Source organism: Ctenocephalides felis, unplaced genomic scaffold (assembly GCF_003426905.1).
Source record: "Ctenocephalides felis isolate EL2017-DRISC unplaced genomic scaffold, ASM342690v1 CF-g0.4_SCAFFOLD_01170, whole genome shotgun sequence".
In the NCBI taxonomy this organism is placed as follows: Eukaryota; Metazoa; Arthropoda; class Insecta; order Siphonaptera; family Pulicidae; genus Ctenocephalides; species Ctenocephalides felis.
Window position 1 is genome coordinate 84,590,758 of NW_020537324.1, and position 17,366 is coordinate 84,608,123.

The following is a 17,366-nucleotide window of genomic DNA, read 5'->3' on the forward strand; positions in this document are numbered from 1 at the left end:
GAGAGTCAAGCGCTCTCGATGATAAATGATTTTTATAGGAGTCGATTTCAATATTTTAGACGTGCGTACGTCACCAAAAGCATGAAGCATATTGTTCAAATTTCCTGTGTTATGTCAAAACTTTTTAAGGTTAAATATGTAGTTAAAAATTGTCAGGATCGGAAGAATATTTTATCCCGTCCTCCATAATAACTGTAGTGCAAATAATCGCAAATAATGAAACATATGAAAAATCTGCGCTGCGTGAGACTTGTAAGTTTATTGAAGTAATTTGTATTATTTGAGTTTTTCGAGGTTACTATATACCTTTGAGGTTAGTACTAAAATGGAAAATATTTTTATAAAAATATTTAAATATTTAAACAAACAAGCAGTCAATAATGAAGTTCTACAAACACAATTACATGATGAGTGAAATTGGCAATTTAACGTAAGTTTACATGTTTCTCTTTTATGATGGCTATGGAGACTAATTTTAATTTATTTTAATAGTAGGTAATTATAAATATTGATGCAGGTTCAAAACCTCTTACAAACTATACTAAATTATCTACCTAAACTAGAAACTGTATTTGAAAGGTTAATTTCACCTAGGTTGTGTTTCATGCAAATTAGACGATTGAGACATGCAAATGGACAATTTTGAATATTTGGACAAATTATAAATGTGCCTGTTGACATTAATAATATGGTTAATTTATTACCTCGTAATAATGATGATGATCGTTGCATTAACGTTCACATAAAATAGAAAATGATTCATAGATCAAACTATGTGCAGGGCTTAAATAAAACAAATATAAAAGTATGGCTTCAATTTTTTAGGCTAGACAGATATTACAGCTGTTCTAAGAATGAGATTATATCGTCAGCGAAAAAGTAAAAAAAATACAAACAGTAAATGAATGTATGTTAATTTTAATTACATGAAGTTCTTCAAACACAATTATTACATGACGAGTGAAGTTACAAACACAATATTTGTTTAGGCGTTGTTTAACATAATCCACTGTGTGAACGAATATTATAGAATTTATTAATCAGCAATTACTTTAAACCGATCATGTCATATTTCAAGTATGACTTTGATTACATTGTTGTTTGTAAATATTATACATATTTTTAATGCAATCATAAATATATAATTTATAATTTATCATTATATAAATGTGTATAATGATTGACGACACTAATAAATGTGTGCATCACGAGTATTACCATATTACTAATAAACTTTATTCAAAATTGTTATATGATGTATTTATTTTTACTTAAGTTAAATTTGCTACTTTATACAGTAGCAAATAAGTTTTTATCCACATTGTGTTTTCCAGGTCCTCATGGTTGTGAACCCAACGAATTCCGTTGCAACAACAAGAAATGCGTTTTGAAATCCTGGAGATGCGACTCTGATGACGATTGTGGCGATAATTCTGATGAAGAATTCTGTGCAACTACACCACCAGATGCACCCTGCAAGTAAGTAGAAAAAAAACTGACTAAAATAATTATGGTGTAATTAATTTCCCGTAGGGTAGTTATAGTAATGGGCCGAATATCGAAAATGAATTTTTTTGCATTTCTCGACGTTTTGAAGGTTTCTAAACATTTTTAAGGGGCATACCTCAGAAAAAATGGATTAACCGATTTGAATAGTTTAAAAACATTAGTTTTTGGCAAAGGCAGGTCCCGCCATTTCTAATATACAGAGCTAAATGTGCAAAAAATGGCAGTTTTTGAGTGAACTAGGCGTCCGATTTGAGTGATCTAAATAACTTTCTGCTTGTATTGACAAAACAATTGCTTTTGAGGATAAAAATTATTACTTTTTTTTTTATTTTCCATAAAATATTTTTGTCATTTTGGATTAAAAATTTAAAAAATTCCCCAGACTAAGCACAGTCTAAGCGCCACTCTGGTACAAATGTTTACCCAAGTGCGTTTAGACTGTTTATGTACTGGAGCACTTTTTCAATTTTGTGAAAACTATTGAAAAATGTGAAAATGCCGCCAAGCTAAGCACAGTATAAGTGAAAATGACGCATAGAATTATTTGCAAATGCGTTAAAGAAAAGTAACAAAACCGTAACAACGTATAAAATTACAAAATTTAATATATTAATAAAAATTAAAATACTTTATTCTGTGTTAGAAATATTAAGAAAAAAATAAATGCCAAATTTGAAGCATTATAAATTTCGATAACACAAAACAAAAACGTAACAAGAAAACATTAAATATGATAAACGTTAATGTTACGAAATAAAAATGTAGCTAGAAATAAAAGTGAAATTACTCGATATATTCTATTTAATTAAATTATTTCTAGTTAGCATTGTATTTACTTTGATATATAAATTAATATATTGATAATTAGAAAATAATATAAAGCATGAAAATATTAATAAACTAAAAATATATTCTAAAACATTATAAATATTATTTTTACGAAACAAAGACGTAACTAGAAGTAAATATATTCCAATTATTTTTTAAAAACTCAAATTAAACTAACTCTATCTAAAGATCTAATGGATATTAATGTATACTCAATATTAAAAAAAACAATATGAAGTTAAAAAAATAAAAGCAAACTTTAAGGTATGATAAATGTTTATGTAAATTTGTAAATATTTGAATATAGGTTGTCAAATATCTCCCTTTCGCCTTTTTGTATTATAAACCAAGAGCAAAAAAGCGGAAGGGAGATATTTGACAACCTAATATAATAATTTGATAAAAGTACATATAAATTTAATATATTAAAAACAATATATAGTACAAAAAATATTAAAAAACTAGAAGCAAACATTAAGTCATGCAACTATTGAAAAATAGTGAAAATGCCGCCAAGCTAAGCACAGTATAAGTGAAAATGTCTCACAGAATTATTTGCAAATGCGTTTAGACTGTGACTGTGCGGGAGCACTTTTTCAATTTTGTGTAAATTAGGCAACTATTTTTTTGAAATTTTTGAAATTGAATTCGAAATGAAATGACGATTGTTAATGTTCTCGAGATAAATTGATTTATAATTTACATTTGATTTGCTCAGATATAACAAGATAGCAGAAATAATGAAAGTTACAGTATTTGTAATAATATATTTGAAAACGTTTAAAATTTCTCGAATATTTCATTACGGTACGGGAAGTTCCAGCAATTTGCCTTAAGGCACGATGCCATACAGCACTAGTTTATTTGTTTGGTTTCTATTTTTTTTAGGTATCATGAGTTTGCTTGTGCCAGTGGCAACCAATGTGTACCTAAAGCTTACCATTGTGACATGCAAAGAGATTGTCTTGATGGATCAGATGAAAGAGGATGCAGTAAGTACAAATGTAAAATAAATCTATTGGTTTTATTTTACAATGTTGATTTTTTACAGCTCCTCCTGAAATTGTACAACCCCCATCACCACCAATGAAAGTAGTAACAGTTGGATCAGAATTGGTAATAACCTGCACAGCCGTTGGTGTCCCAACACCAGAAATCAGTTGGCGTTTGAATTGGGGCCACGTACCAGCCAAATGTAAAATGACCAGTGTCGAAGGACGTGGTGAATTGGTTTGTCCAGACATCCAGAAATCTGATGAAGGTGCTTATTCTTGTGAAGCTATAACATCCACAACGACCAAGATTGCTGTTCCTGATTTAATCCTTGTCGTAATCACTGGCAGTGGTGTTTGTCCAGCTGGTCAATTCAATGATGAAGCTCGAGTTCCATCAGAGTGTATTAAGTGCTTCTGCTTTGGGGCTACGACTAATTGCAGCAGTGCTGATTTGTTCACATATTCGGTAAGTAGGCACATAAACCAACAGGAAATGTGATTGTTTTTTACATTATTTTTTGGAATTTTTAGTTGCCGCCACCATTTGTTGCCGATAGCGTTGTTGGTGTCCGAGTTGGACCAAGAGGAGATCTCACAGTTGGTGATGCTGAACCAGCTTACAGAGGTCGAAGACCACAACTTACACAACATGATGCCAATGGAGCTACGGTAAATATCTCAAAAACAACCTGCATATTGATAATATGATTTCTAATTAATTGTTTTGCATAGCTTTATGTCAGTGGCATGGACAGCAGATCATCTGGTTCAAGTGGTTATCCATATCTACCAGTACCAGAAAGTTTCTCAGGCAACCAACTCAAATCCTATGGTGGTTACATCAAATATCGTGTAGAATTCCGTGGTTATGGCGAACCAGCAAGAATTCCTGATGTCATCTTAGTCGTAAGTACTTGGTTAAACTTTTGATGGCCATGCAAAAACTTCTGATGTCAACCTTGTTATTATTTTTCAGGGTAATGGTTATACTTTGACTCACACATCCCGGGAACTTTTAACATCATCTACACCTGGTACCCAAAGATCTGCACGATTATTCGAAGGCGAATGGGACAAAGTACGTGAAGATGGTTCAGGAACAGTTCCAGCATCTCGTGAAGACATCATGATGGTTCTGGCTAGAGTTGATCGTGTTCTCATCAAGATGCAGTAAGTATAATGATTGAAATTTTGCTGTGTTTTACTCTGGTGATGGTGTTTTATTTCTTTTTTTTTTAGATATGTTGAAGGCAATACTGTCGAATGCACGTTATCAGATATAACAATGGACTCTGCAGGAGTTAGTAACGTCGGTCAAGGACCGTCTAACTATGTTGAAGAGTGCAGATGTCCTGCAGGTTACACAGGATTGTCTTGTGAGGTAAGTTTGTCTTTATATATATATATATATATATATATATATATATATATATATATGTTATATATATAAAAGAGGATCGCTTAAGTTACAACACTTATAACTCACGAACGGCTCAATCGATTTAGATGAAAATTGGCAGAAAGGTAGTTTAGAGCCAGGAGAAACATATGTAATATTTTTTATCCAGTTTTCATTCTAATTCAAAATTAATTATTTATAAACTATCCATTTAGTTTATTCAATCTATGATTCTATCAATGATTTTATCCATGACATTTACTTTCACTTTTCAACTGTCATTCAGTGTTTCTGTTTTGATACAAATACATTAATATGCACTTTTTAATCATTACTTTTGAAAAATTATTACGTGAATAATATAAATTTTTTAATCACCACGGAAAATTATTACGAAATAGCAAGTAAATAATAATAGCAAGCGATGCCAGATGGACGATTGAGAAATTTATTTCTTGAAAATGGGAATGTAATTATTTATATACTTAGGTACTTATGTATATTTGTTTATACGTATTTAAATAGAGTATTTGAGGTGTTTATATTCTATATATCAGCAATAAGTATAATCATAAACAAATTAATAAAAAAAAATATTTTGAAATATAGTTTCTTAACATAACCTCAAAATTTGTAATAAAAATGTAAATATATATTAATCGTTGTTAATTTATAATTTTTTTATACATATCTTATAAAATGTTTCAGGTGTTTACAACTAATTGGCATATATGTTATCAGCAAATGTGCTTTGATTGGACAATAAAGAGTCCTAATTGAAATTACTCGACTACCTTATGTTATATATAGTGATAGAATATTAGTTCTTGGTTTATATATATATATATATATATATAATCCAATTATAAACATCACGAAGCCTCAGACGTTTCCAACATTTCCAACGATTCCCCCTTATATATATATATATATATATATATATATATATTAATAAATTTTTGTATGTTACATATTTTGTTTATATTTTAGTCTTGTGCTCCTGGTTATACAAGACAAACATCCGGACCTTGGCTCGGCAGATGCCACCGTGAACCAGAAGTTTGCCAACCAGGATTCTATGGAGACCCATCAAGAGGAATCCCTTGCAGAATTTGCCCATGTCCCCTCACGAACCCCAGCAACCAGTAAGCATCACAAACTTATGCAAATCTAAAGTCAGGAACTTACAAATCAATTATCATCCCCAGATTTGCTCGTACTTGTTCTCTGGGACCAGATGGTGATGTCGTGTGCGATTGTGCTACCGGATACGAAGGACGTCGTTGCGAACGTTGTGCTCTGGGATACGAAGGCAATCCAACCAGACCTGGAGACAGATGTAGACTTGCTCAACCTGCTCCTGAACCACCAAGACCACCAACACCTGAGAGATACGAATGTGACCCTGCAGGATCCCTTAGCACTAGACCTGATCCTAGAACTGGACAATGCTTGTGCAAGGTAAAACAATAGAAACTAGTAGTGTATGACATAGTGCCTTAAGGCAAATTGCTAGAACTTACCGTACTGTAATGAAATATTCGAGAAATTTTAAACGTTAATTACAAATACTGTAACTTTCATTATTTTTGCTATCTTATTGTTATATCTGAGCAAATCAAATGTAAATCATAAATCAATCAATTTATCTCCAGAACATTAACAATCGTTTTCATTTAATTTCGAATGTGATTTAAAAAAAAAATAGTTGCCTAATTTGCACAAAATTGAAAAAGTGCTTCCGTATAGTCACAGTCTAAACGCATTTGCAAATAATTCCGTGCGGCATTTTCACTTATACTGTGCTTAATTTGGCGGCATTTTCACTATTTTTCAATAGTTGCATGACTTAATGTTTACTTCTAGTTATTTAATATTATTGTACTATATATTGTTTTTAATATACTGAATTTATATTTATTTTTTTAAATTATTATATATTAAAATAATAACAAATTATTGACTTGAGAATTTCACTTCTAGTTACGTTTATGTTTCGTAGCATAAACATTTATCATACCTTAAACTTTGCTTTAAAAAATTTCATATTTTTTATACTTCATATTGTTTTTTTAATATTGGGTATATACATTAATATCCAATTAGATCTTTAGATAGAGTTAGTTTAATTTGAGTTTAAAAAAATAATTGGAGTAATTTTACTTCTAGTTACGTTTTTGTTTCGTATAAATGATATTTATAATGTTTTAGAGTATATTGTTAGTTTATTAATGTTTTCATGCTATATATTATTTTTTTATTATCAATATATTAATTTATATATCAAAATAAATACAATTAATACTAACTAGAAATAATTTAATTAAATAGAATATATCGGGTAAATTCACTTTTATTTCTTATTACGTTTTTATTTCGTAATATTAATGTTTATCATATTTAATGTTTTCTTGTTACGTTTTTGTTTCGTGTTATCGAAGTTTATAATGCTTCAAATTTTGCATTTATTTTTTTCTTAATATTTCTAACACAGAATATAAAGTATTTTAATTTTTATTAATATATTAAATTTTGTCATTTTATACGTTGTTACGTTTTTGTTACTTACCTTTAACGTATTTGCAAATAATTCCTTACGACATTTTCACTTATACTGTGCTTAGCTTGGCGGCATTTTCACATTCTTTGATAGTTTTCACAAAATTGGAAAAGTGGTCCACTACATAAACAGTCTAAACGCACTTGGGTAAACATTTGTACCAGAGTGGCGCTTAGACTGTGCTTAGCTTGGGTAATTTTTTTGAAAATTCCAATTTTGTGAAAAATATTGAAAAATGTGAAAATGCCGCCATGCTGAGCGTTTAGACTGTGACTATATGGGAGCACTTTTTCAATTTTGTGTAAATTTTGGCAACTATTTTTTGAAATTGAATTCGAAATATTAATGTTTTGGAGATAAATTGATTTATGATTTGTGATTTACATTTGATTTGCTCAGATATAACTAGATAGCAAAAATAATGAAAGTTACAGTATTATTGTAATAATATATTTGAAAACGTTTAAAATTTGCCTTAAGGCACGATGCCATACTAGTTAGAATATATCCTCATCTTTTATACTTTTTCTGAAGGAATCAACTACTGGACCACGTTGCGACCGTTGCAAAGAAAACGCTTTCCATTTGGACTCTGAGAACCAATTCGGATGCATCAGCTGCTTCTGTATGGGCATTACACAACAATGTACAAGCTCCAGAGATTATAGAGACCAGGTAAATAAGGTAAAATAAATTCTCAAAAACTTTGTGTTAACTTACTGCTTGTTATAGATTTCTGCATCATTTGCCCATTCGTCTAACGAGTTCGCTCTGATCGAATCCCAACGCAAGAAGACACCGATCACATCTGGACTACAGGTAAAATATTTATTAACTTCCCGAAGGAGAAGTTTATGTTTTCATAAAAAAATCCGATTCGCTAATTTTATGTTTTCACGACGTTTCAAGCCATTCTGAATCGAATGAGACCAAATTTGGAAAAAGTATGTGTGTGTGTTTGTATGTGTATGTGAACAGATTTTTTACCGTAAATCGACGTTTTCTCAAAACCGGCTGATCGATTTCAAAAATTTAAAAGCCACTCGATGTATCTCGACGAGGACTATTGTTTGTCAATTTTGTGCGACGATCGGCCAAACCGTTTCTTTATAAATCGCAGAAAAGTTAAAAAAAATTCGTCCACGTTTTAGCCCGCAATTCTGAATCGATTCTGAAAATTCAAAAACCATTCGATAGATATTGGTTGGGAATCGTGCTGATTAGTTTTTGGTAAAGATCAGCCGGGCCGTTTTCTTATAATAAAGTTTAAAAAAAAAAATTCGACTATTTTCATTATTATTTTTTTGACCTAGATACCATAGTCTTCTAGATCAAACTAAAATATTACAGCCCTACGACAACTCGTTTAGCTTTAAAAATTCATCAAAGTTTGCAAAAATTAGTATCGTTCTTTTGGCATTTGTCAAAATTAGATCTTTCATCGACGTTTTCTCAGAAACGCCTGAACCGATTTCAGAAATTTAAAAGCCATTTGATGTATTTCAATGTGGACTATCGTTCGTCAGTTATGTGAGACGAGCTGCCAAACCGTTTCTTTGTAATTTGAAAAAAAGTGTTAAACTTTTCGTCCACATTTAAGCTCAAACTACTGAATCGATTTTAAAAAATCAAAAACTGTTCGAAAGATATTAGTTAGGAATGATACTGATTAAGTTTAGGTGAAAATCTACCGAGCCGTTTTGTTGTAATTAACTGTTGAAAAAAAAATTTAAGCCGATTTTTATGGAACTTTTTTTGGCGATATATATCATGGTCTTATAGAACTTACTGAAATATTATGGCCTTACGACAAGTAGTTTAATTTTAAAAAACTATCAAAGTTTGAGAAAATGAGTAGTTTCTTTAATATTTATTAATATTAAAGTTGTCAAATATCTCCCTTCCGCCTTTTTGTATTATAAACCAAGAGCAAAAAAGCGGAAGGGAGATATTTGACAACCTAATATTACAATTAGAAGATTTACTTGGTATAACAATAGTAGTACTTGGTCTTAATGAACATACCTACCATTAAAGTCCTGCGGAGACTGATTCAAATATTAAAATTAATGATTTTTGAAAATTTGCTTTTAGAAAATACTCCGAGTTAACGTGTTCGTTCATTTTAATTATGTGTAATAAATTCTATCGGAATTCTTTTGATCACTTATAAATTAATTTATATTTGATTGATTAAGTCGATTATTTACACATATCGGGAAGTTCATGTAACTTGCTTCAATGCTAAATACCAATACCGACTAGTTAAATATCGTTTTAGACATGTGCGTAAATTATGGTTTGTACTACAGGTTGATCCATCACGCAGAGAATTAGTTTACCACTCATTCAGTCCTTCGAGACGTGATACCTTCTACTGGAGTCTTCCATCTAGGTTCTTAGGAGACCGTGTCACTTCTTATGGAGGTGTCTTGAACTACACCATCAGACACGTACCTGCACCAGGTGGAAATTCCAGAAATAGTGCTCATGATGTTGAATTGATTGGTGTAAGTACTTAAGGGGCACAACTAGTGTGAAATTTTCAAAAAATCGAATTTTTAATTTTTCCATATTTTGATAGGCTATACCTTTAAAAATAACATACCAAAATTTTTAAAGAGATATCTCAAATAGTTTTTGACTTACAGCCATTTAAAGAGTATATATATATATAGTATATAGTATAAGGATCATTTTATCTTTAAACGCGTTTTTTTCAAAACAGCATTTTCCGAATTTGCTGCAGCGATTACTCAAAAACAAATGATCCGATCACTATCCAATTTTTTTTACATGTTCTATATATAGTTCTCCGTAAAATGAACTATCGATTTTTTGATCGGATCAAAAATCGAAATTTGGCAGTCCAAAAACGACCAAAATTTTGGGTAAAGTTCGACTTTTTTTTTTTTAAAAAAAACGCCGTCATTTTGTCAATTTTTGATTTATTTTCTTTATCGTAGTTCATTTTACAGACAATATTATTATTCGTCCAGTCATTTGGTCGTTTTGCCGGTACAGTACTCGGGGAATTCTGAAAATTGGTAATCTTATAGATTTCGAGGTGCTCTTTACGAAAATCAACTTTGCCACCTCAAATTTGAACGGCAAGTTGCCGCCATATTGAAAAAATGGCATCAAAAACAGCTTTTTTAAAACATCTCCTTTCTGGCTCATTCTACGATAAAAGTATCTATATACGAATTAAACTAGAGAACATTTCCTACAATTCTTTAGAAACCCGTTTTTTTGTAAAATTGATAGTTTGAGAGTACGGCGGCCTCAAAGTCTTTGCTGCTCTCGCCGTATATATGACAGCACTTTGAACTTGACCACATACCTTCTAATAAATAAATATTTTCAATGTTAAATTAAGCAAATAAGATCTAGAAATAAAATAATTCAAATATTTTTCAGTTTTTTTGCTGATTTTTTAACACTTCAAGCTACTTACTTATAGCTACTTTGCTATTGAAGTGTTAAAAAACCAGCAAAAAGACTGAAAAATATTTGAATTATTTTATTTCTAGATCTTATTCGCTTAATTTAACATTGAAAATATTAATTTATTAGAAAGAATATGGTCAAGTTCAAACGTACGGCCGTACTCTCAAACTATCAATTTTACAAAAAAACGGTTTTCTAAAGAATTGTAGGAAATTTTATCTAGTTTAATTCGTACATAGATACTTTTATCTAGAATAAGCCAAAAAGGAGATATTTTGAGAAAGCTGTTTTTTGACGCCATTGTTCCAATATGGCGGCAACTTGCCGTTCAAATTTGAGGTGGCAAAGTTGATTTTCGTAAAGAGCACCTCGAAATCTATAAGATTACCAATTTTCAGAATTCCCGGAGTACTGTATTGGCAACAGCCTTTTTTTTGCACCAAATGACTGGACTATATCTAGTTTAACGAGATTTTTTTTTTATTTCATCCACTGCAGCAAGGGTTTTTTTTGTCGCGCAGTTGGTGATTGACGATAACTTAAAAAATACTTAATTTTTTTCTTCAAAAATTTTACTATGTATTCTTAAAACAAGTATATTCCTAATATATTCTATTCGTAATATATTCCTAAAATTTTGAAATGATTGATAAAGTAGTTTTTTTAATATAAATTTCCAAAAATCACCTTTTTTTAGTCGGTTACGCTAGTTGTACCCCTTAAATTATAATTGAATCTTTGTTCTTCCTACATAACTTTTTGGTTGTCATTTGCAGAACGATGTGCAATTAAAATACTTCGGCAAAGAACAACCACAACCTGACCAACAACAAACCTTCAGCGTCCCATTGTTGGAACAATATTGGCAGAGGACTGATGGTAATCCAGTGAACAGAGAACATATGTTGATGGCTTTGGCTGATTTGGAGAACATCTTCATCAAAGCAACGTATACCACGATGGCTGAAGAAGTTGGGTAAGATTATATGCACATCATCAGTAATTTTGATTGTGAGATTACTTCGATATTTTACTTCTTTATTTTCGCCTACTTAAATTCTCAAAAAAATGCAATAAATGTAAATATTTCTGACTAGTAATAGATACAGAAATTAAAATACTACTTAAAAACTATATATTAGCAAGCACATACAAAAATGTCTAATATTCATAGTCTTACTTTAAAAAAGGTTTTTTTTTTATAAAAATCGTATTCTACTCCTTGAGACCTTTCAAACGATACCCTACAAGCCATATAACTACTAGCAAAATTTTTTGAAGTAAAACTTCTTTAGACTCGACTTAAGAATATTAAAGTCCGTGAAACTTCTTACATATTTACAATAATGAACATACAGTGTTGGATAAAAAATAAGTAATTTTATGCAATTATGACTCAGAACACAGACATTTTAATATACTGTATAATAAAATTGAAAATTCAAGTATTTTTTCCTATAAAAATATGATGATATGTATCATTTTTATATGTATAATATTGTATTCTGCTTTTCGAGAGCTTTCAAATGATACCCGACATGCCTTAAAAACACAATCAAAATTTTTTGAAGTAAAACTTCTTTTGGTTTTTTTACTACACATTAATACTTATCACGTAAATGAGTATACTTATCACGTTTTTATTCATAAAATCGTATTATACTTTTCAAGACCTTCCAAATGATACTTGACATGCCTAAAAACACAAACAAAACTATTTGAAGTAAAACTTCTTTAGGTTCTTTTACTACAAATGAATACTTATTGTGTAAATGAGTATACTTACCGCGTTTTTATTTATGAAATCGTATTATACTCTTCAAGACCTTTCAAACAACACCCCACAAATAAAAAACACATTTAAAATTTTTGAAGTAAAACTGCTTTAGATCCGTTTACAAAAATTTATAAAAGTATAAATAATAATACTTATTGTCACATTTTATAAATAAAATCGCATTCTACTCCTTAAGACCTTTCAAATGATACCCGACATGCCTTAAAAACACAATCAAAATTTCTTGAAGTAAAACTTCTTCAGGTTTTTTTACTACAAATGAATACTTATCACGAAAATGCGTATACTTATCACGTTTATATTTATAAAATGGTATTATACTCCTCAAGACCTTTCAAACAATACCTCACATGTCATTAAAGACACATTTTAAATTTTTTTAAGTAAAACTTCTTTAAATTCATTTTCTTTAAACGCAATATAAGTGTAAAGACATTAGTGTAAAGCATTAATTGGTAATAAATAAGGTGTAATTCAAACTTTTGTATGAATGAAGTTTACAGAAGCATCGGAAGACAAATTTTTGGATCGATTTACCACAATTTTAGCCAGCACAAATCCATCCGCTTTGTTTGTGTTAACGTCAGACCAAAAAACAAAAAACGTGGTTTACCAAAGAGCACTTCAATAAAACCGATAATTTGCGGAGTCACTATCATTTACTTAGAGAAGTTCAACTAAAAGACACTTCATTTTTGTAATCGAAATAAATTCATTAAAGTGTAATAAAATCAATTTTTTCCTTTCTTGGTTGACCAAAACGACAACACTACTACAATAGATGTAAATAGATATAAATCATCATCGATTCTCTGAAAGCTATAGTTCATATATTATATACCTATTATATTGTAAGATACATATTACGATTATATTGTAAGATTATATACATATCATCAGTAACTTTGATTGTGCACATTTAATTATTTTGTGTTTTGGTACAGGTTGTCCTTGGTAACTTTGGAGACATCAGACGAGAGGAATACAGGTGGTCGAAGAGCATCAGCAGTTGAACATTGTTCATGTCCAACAGGATACATCGGCAGATCTTGTGAAGATTGTGCACCAGGTTACACCAGGACTGGTGGTGGATTGTATTTGGGACTTTGCGAACCCTGTCAGTGTAATGGAAGGAGTGAGAGTTGCGATCAGGAATCCGGAGCATGTTATGTAAGTGATAAAATTTGGTTTTATTTAGAAATCTTATATATAAAAATGGATCGCAAAATGTGTTGGTAAGCGCATAACTCAACAACGCCTGGACCAATTTGGACAATTCTTTTTTTAAAATGTTCGTTGAAGTCCAAGATGGTTCCTACGGCGAGAAAAAATCGAATAATTGCCGGGAAAACCCTAAAAACAGCCCTTTTTCTTTTCTCATACAAACGTTATCTAACTAAAATGTAGAATCACTTTGAGCTTTAATGCTATTATATAAAGTTCATATTAAATTACAAGCACTCGCTGTATACTCCTTCTAAACGATTATTCGGATTTTGATAAATCTTTCAGAAGTTGTTTAAGGAAATTTTCTAGGATGTATGTGATTATAAAGTACTGGGATGTAAATGCAATATTGTAGAAATAAATGGAAAAAATTGCAAAAAACGACATATCATTGTTTGCATTGAAAACAAATGAAAACTATCATTTGCCAAAAATTTCAATTTACTTATGAATCTAGACAATATTAGAATATGTATAATAAATTTATGATTATGAATAAGAAAAATGAAATGTTTACATTATTGACGAAAGGCTGCTTTGATATGCCAGAAATTCAAATAGTATAAAATACAGTATATGTATGGCAGATTGAATGTTGCACATATAAACAGGATATGACAAATTATTTCACTTAAAATATGAAATTAAGTATTAGTAAGGACCGGTCCTATCTTTAATGCGAAAAATACGAGCGCACGCCTTAGGGGGCGCCAACACAAGTTTCGGATATTAAATTTTCAATATAGTTTTTTTTTTCAATATATAATTTCTTTGCATCTTTTACTAATCTTTCCACAATATTTTTAAAATTCCTAAAAAATTTCACTTTATAACGACAAATGGGAAAGTGAAGATGAATACATACTCGTACAATTCGGCCCTCACGATATCGATTAGGAGAAGTTTAAGATGCAATTTTTGATATCGTAAATAATAAAAAATTAAATTAATTTAATCCAACATGAAGTACCAATGTTATGTTATGGTTATGGTAATGTTATAACGTTTAAAAGACTTCAATTTCCAATATTAGTGTGGGAATTGAGACTCATCATTTTATTTAAAGCAGTTCTACATTTAATATCGCTCATATTATAAATGTATATGCATTTGGGTGTGAAGAGTAATTTAAAAAACGATAATTATTATTTTTAGGTAAGCGGTAAATATTAGTATATTATATTAAAAAATTGTAGACATGGGAACAGGACAACGTGTGTCGGGTCATCTAGTTATTTATATATCAATTTGTTTTACAGGATTGTCGTGACAACTACAGTGGCGAGAACTGTGACGAATGTGCTGTTGGATATTTGGAAATCGATGGAAGATGTCTTGCAGAAACCTCGAACTTACCATATGCTTGCAACTGTAACAACAATGGAACTTTGCCTAATACAGGATGTGACAATGGCAGATGTGTGTGCAAGGTAATATATATAGACAACAATTATTAAACTTTATCTAAATATTTTTAACTTCCCGAAGGAGAAGTTTATGTTTTCATCAAAAAATCCGATTTGCTAATTTTATGTTTTCTCGACGTTTCAAGCCATTCTGATTCGAATGAGACCGAATTTCGATTTATCTCGATGAGGACTATTGTTTGTCAGTTTTGTGGGACGATCGGCCGATACGTTTCTTTATAAATAGCAGAAAAGTGAAAAATTTTTCGTCCACGTTTTAGCCCGCAATTCTAAACCGATTATGAAAATTCAAAAACCGTGCGAAAGGTATTGATTGGAAATCGTGCTGATTAGTTTTTGGTAAAGATCGGCCGTTTTCTTGTAGTAAAGTGTTAAAAAAAATTTATCCGACGATTTTTATTATTATTTTTAATAATAAAATACAATTACTACAATTGGTTTAACTCTGAAAATTCGTCAAAGTTTGCAAAAATTGGTATAGTTTTTTTGGCGTTTGTCAAAATTAGACCTTTCATCGACGTTTTCTCAAAAACGCCTGAACCGATTTCATAAATTTAAAAGCCATTTGATGTATTTCGATGAGGACTATCGTTTGTCAGTTTTGTGCGACGATCTGCCAAGCCGTTTCTTTATAATTTAAAAAAAGTGTTACACTTTTCGTCCACATTTAAGCTTATCCTACCGAACCGATTTTAAAAAATCAAAAACTGTTCGAAAGATATTAGTTGAAAATGGTACTGATTAGTTTTAGGTGAAAATCTACCGAGCTGTTTTCTTGTAATTAACTGTTTAATATTTAACTGTTTAAATATTTATGGATTTTTTTTTAGCGATCTACATCATGGTCTTATAGAACCTACTGTAATATTATGGCCTTACGACAAGTAGTTTAATTTTAAAAATTCATCAAATTTTGAGAAAATGTAGTTTTTTGACGTTAGCTAAAATTAAAATTAGACGATTTACTTGGTATAACAATATAGTACTTGGTCTTAATAAACATACTAAACCATCACAATCCTACGGAAACTGGTTCAAATATAATAATTGTTGATTTTTGAAAAGTTGCTTTTAGAAAATACTCCGAGTTAACGCGTTCATTCGTTTTCAAATATGTGTAATAAATCCACTCGGTATACTTTTAATCACTCATAAATTAATTTATTTTATTGATTAAGTCGATTATTTACACATATCGGGAAGTTCATGTAACTTGCCTCAAGACAAAATACCAAATACCAACTAGTTTTTTTTTTTTTTTTGTTATTTTAGACCAATGTCGAAGGAACCAACTGCGACAAGTGCCGAGAAGGTACATTTGGTCTTGCTGAAGACAACACCGAAGGCTGTGTTGAATGTTTCTGCTCCGGAGTTACTTCCCAATGTGAACATGGACGATCTTACCAAACCGAAGAAATTCCAATGGACGTATTCGATCACTCATTCACTTTAACCGACAGGTAGATCACTTAACACTATTCCTACCGGGACCACTATTCCTACCGGGACCGGTCAAATGACCGTTTTTGATTTTTCGATTAGTATTTTTCATATCAAACGTAACTGAATCGTCATCAAACTTCATGACTTTTCCTAATATGTGAGTATGATACATTTTTCAACGTAAAGTTTCTTCAATTTTTATTTTTGGAAAAAAAATTGTATACTGTCTTACCTACCATTTGACCGGTAGTACGGAAGACGATGTTCGGACGGCATTTTTTATACTAATTGTTAAGAATATTATCGAACTTACAAGAGAATGTAAATTCAGAAGAATTTAGAGTTGTAAAAACTGCCTTCTGCAAATTTATATCATTTTTTTCCAATTCTGTATGCACACTGCGCATATGAGGAAAGGAGTATAAATATTGCACTTGTACGGTATACAAAGTGGGTTTTCTCATTTTTGCTCAATGTCTATGTGTAGACAGATTTTTACGAAGGAATCCAAGCAACAAATTGATAGGTTTTGTTTTGAATCCAAAGGTTGGTTCAACTACATTGACAGCAATCAAAATTGTTGTAAAAGACTACGTATTACTATCGACAGAAATTACGGGAAGGCGATGTACAAGGCAGGGACTTTCTATTCCAATTAACTTCCCGAATAGTTCCAACAATAATTCAGAAAAAAATTAACTAAATACAAATACTAAACAGATTCCCTAAA

The 17,366-nt window shown here is 30.6% G+C and overlaps 1 protein-coding gene across 1 annotated transcript in view; it reads left to right on the forward strand.

Annotated features, from left to right (window-relative positions):
- LOC113367844 (basement membrane-specific heparan sulfate proteoglycan core protein-like) overlaps positions 1-17,366 on the forward strand; it is a 111,981-nt gene that overhangs the window by 77,838 nt on the left and 16,777 nt on the right. The window contains exons 15-25 of the mRNA XM_026609421.1: positions 1,335-1,479; positions 3,226-3,329; positions 3,389-3,798; positions 3,864-4,001; positions 4,065-4,238; positions 4,309-4,502; positions 4,572-4,713; positions 5,722-5,876; positions 5,940-6,192; positions 7,826-7,966; positions 8,024-8,110. Of these exons, the coding sequence (XP_026465206.1) occupies positions 1,335-1,479; positions 3,226-3,329; positions 3,389-3,798; positions 3,864-4,001; positions 4,065-4,238; positions 4,309-4,502; positions 4,572-4,713; positions 5,722-5,876; positions 5,940-6,192; positions 7,826-7,966; positions 8,024-8,110 (1,943 nt within the window). The remainder of the gene's footprint in view (positions 1-1,334; positions 1,480-3,225; positions 3,330-3,388; positions 3,799-3,863; positions 4,002-4,064; positions 4,239-4,308; positions 4,503-4,571; positions 4,714-5,721; positions 5,877-5,939; positions 6,193-7,825; positions 7,967-8,023; positions 8,111-17,366) is intronic.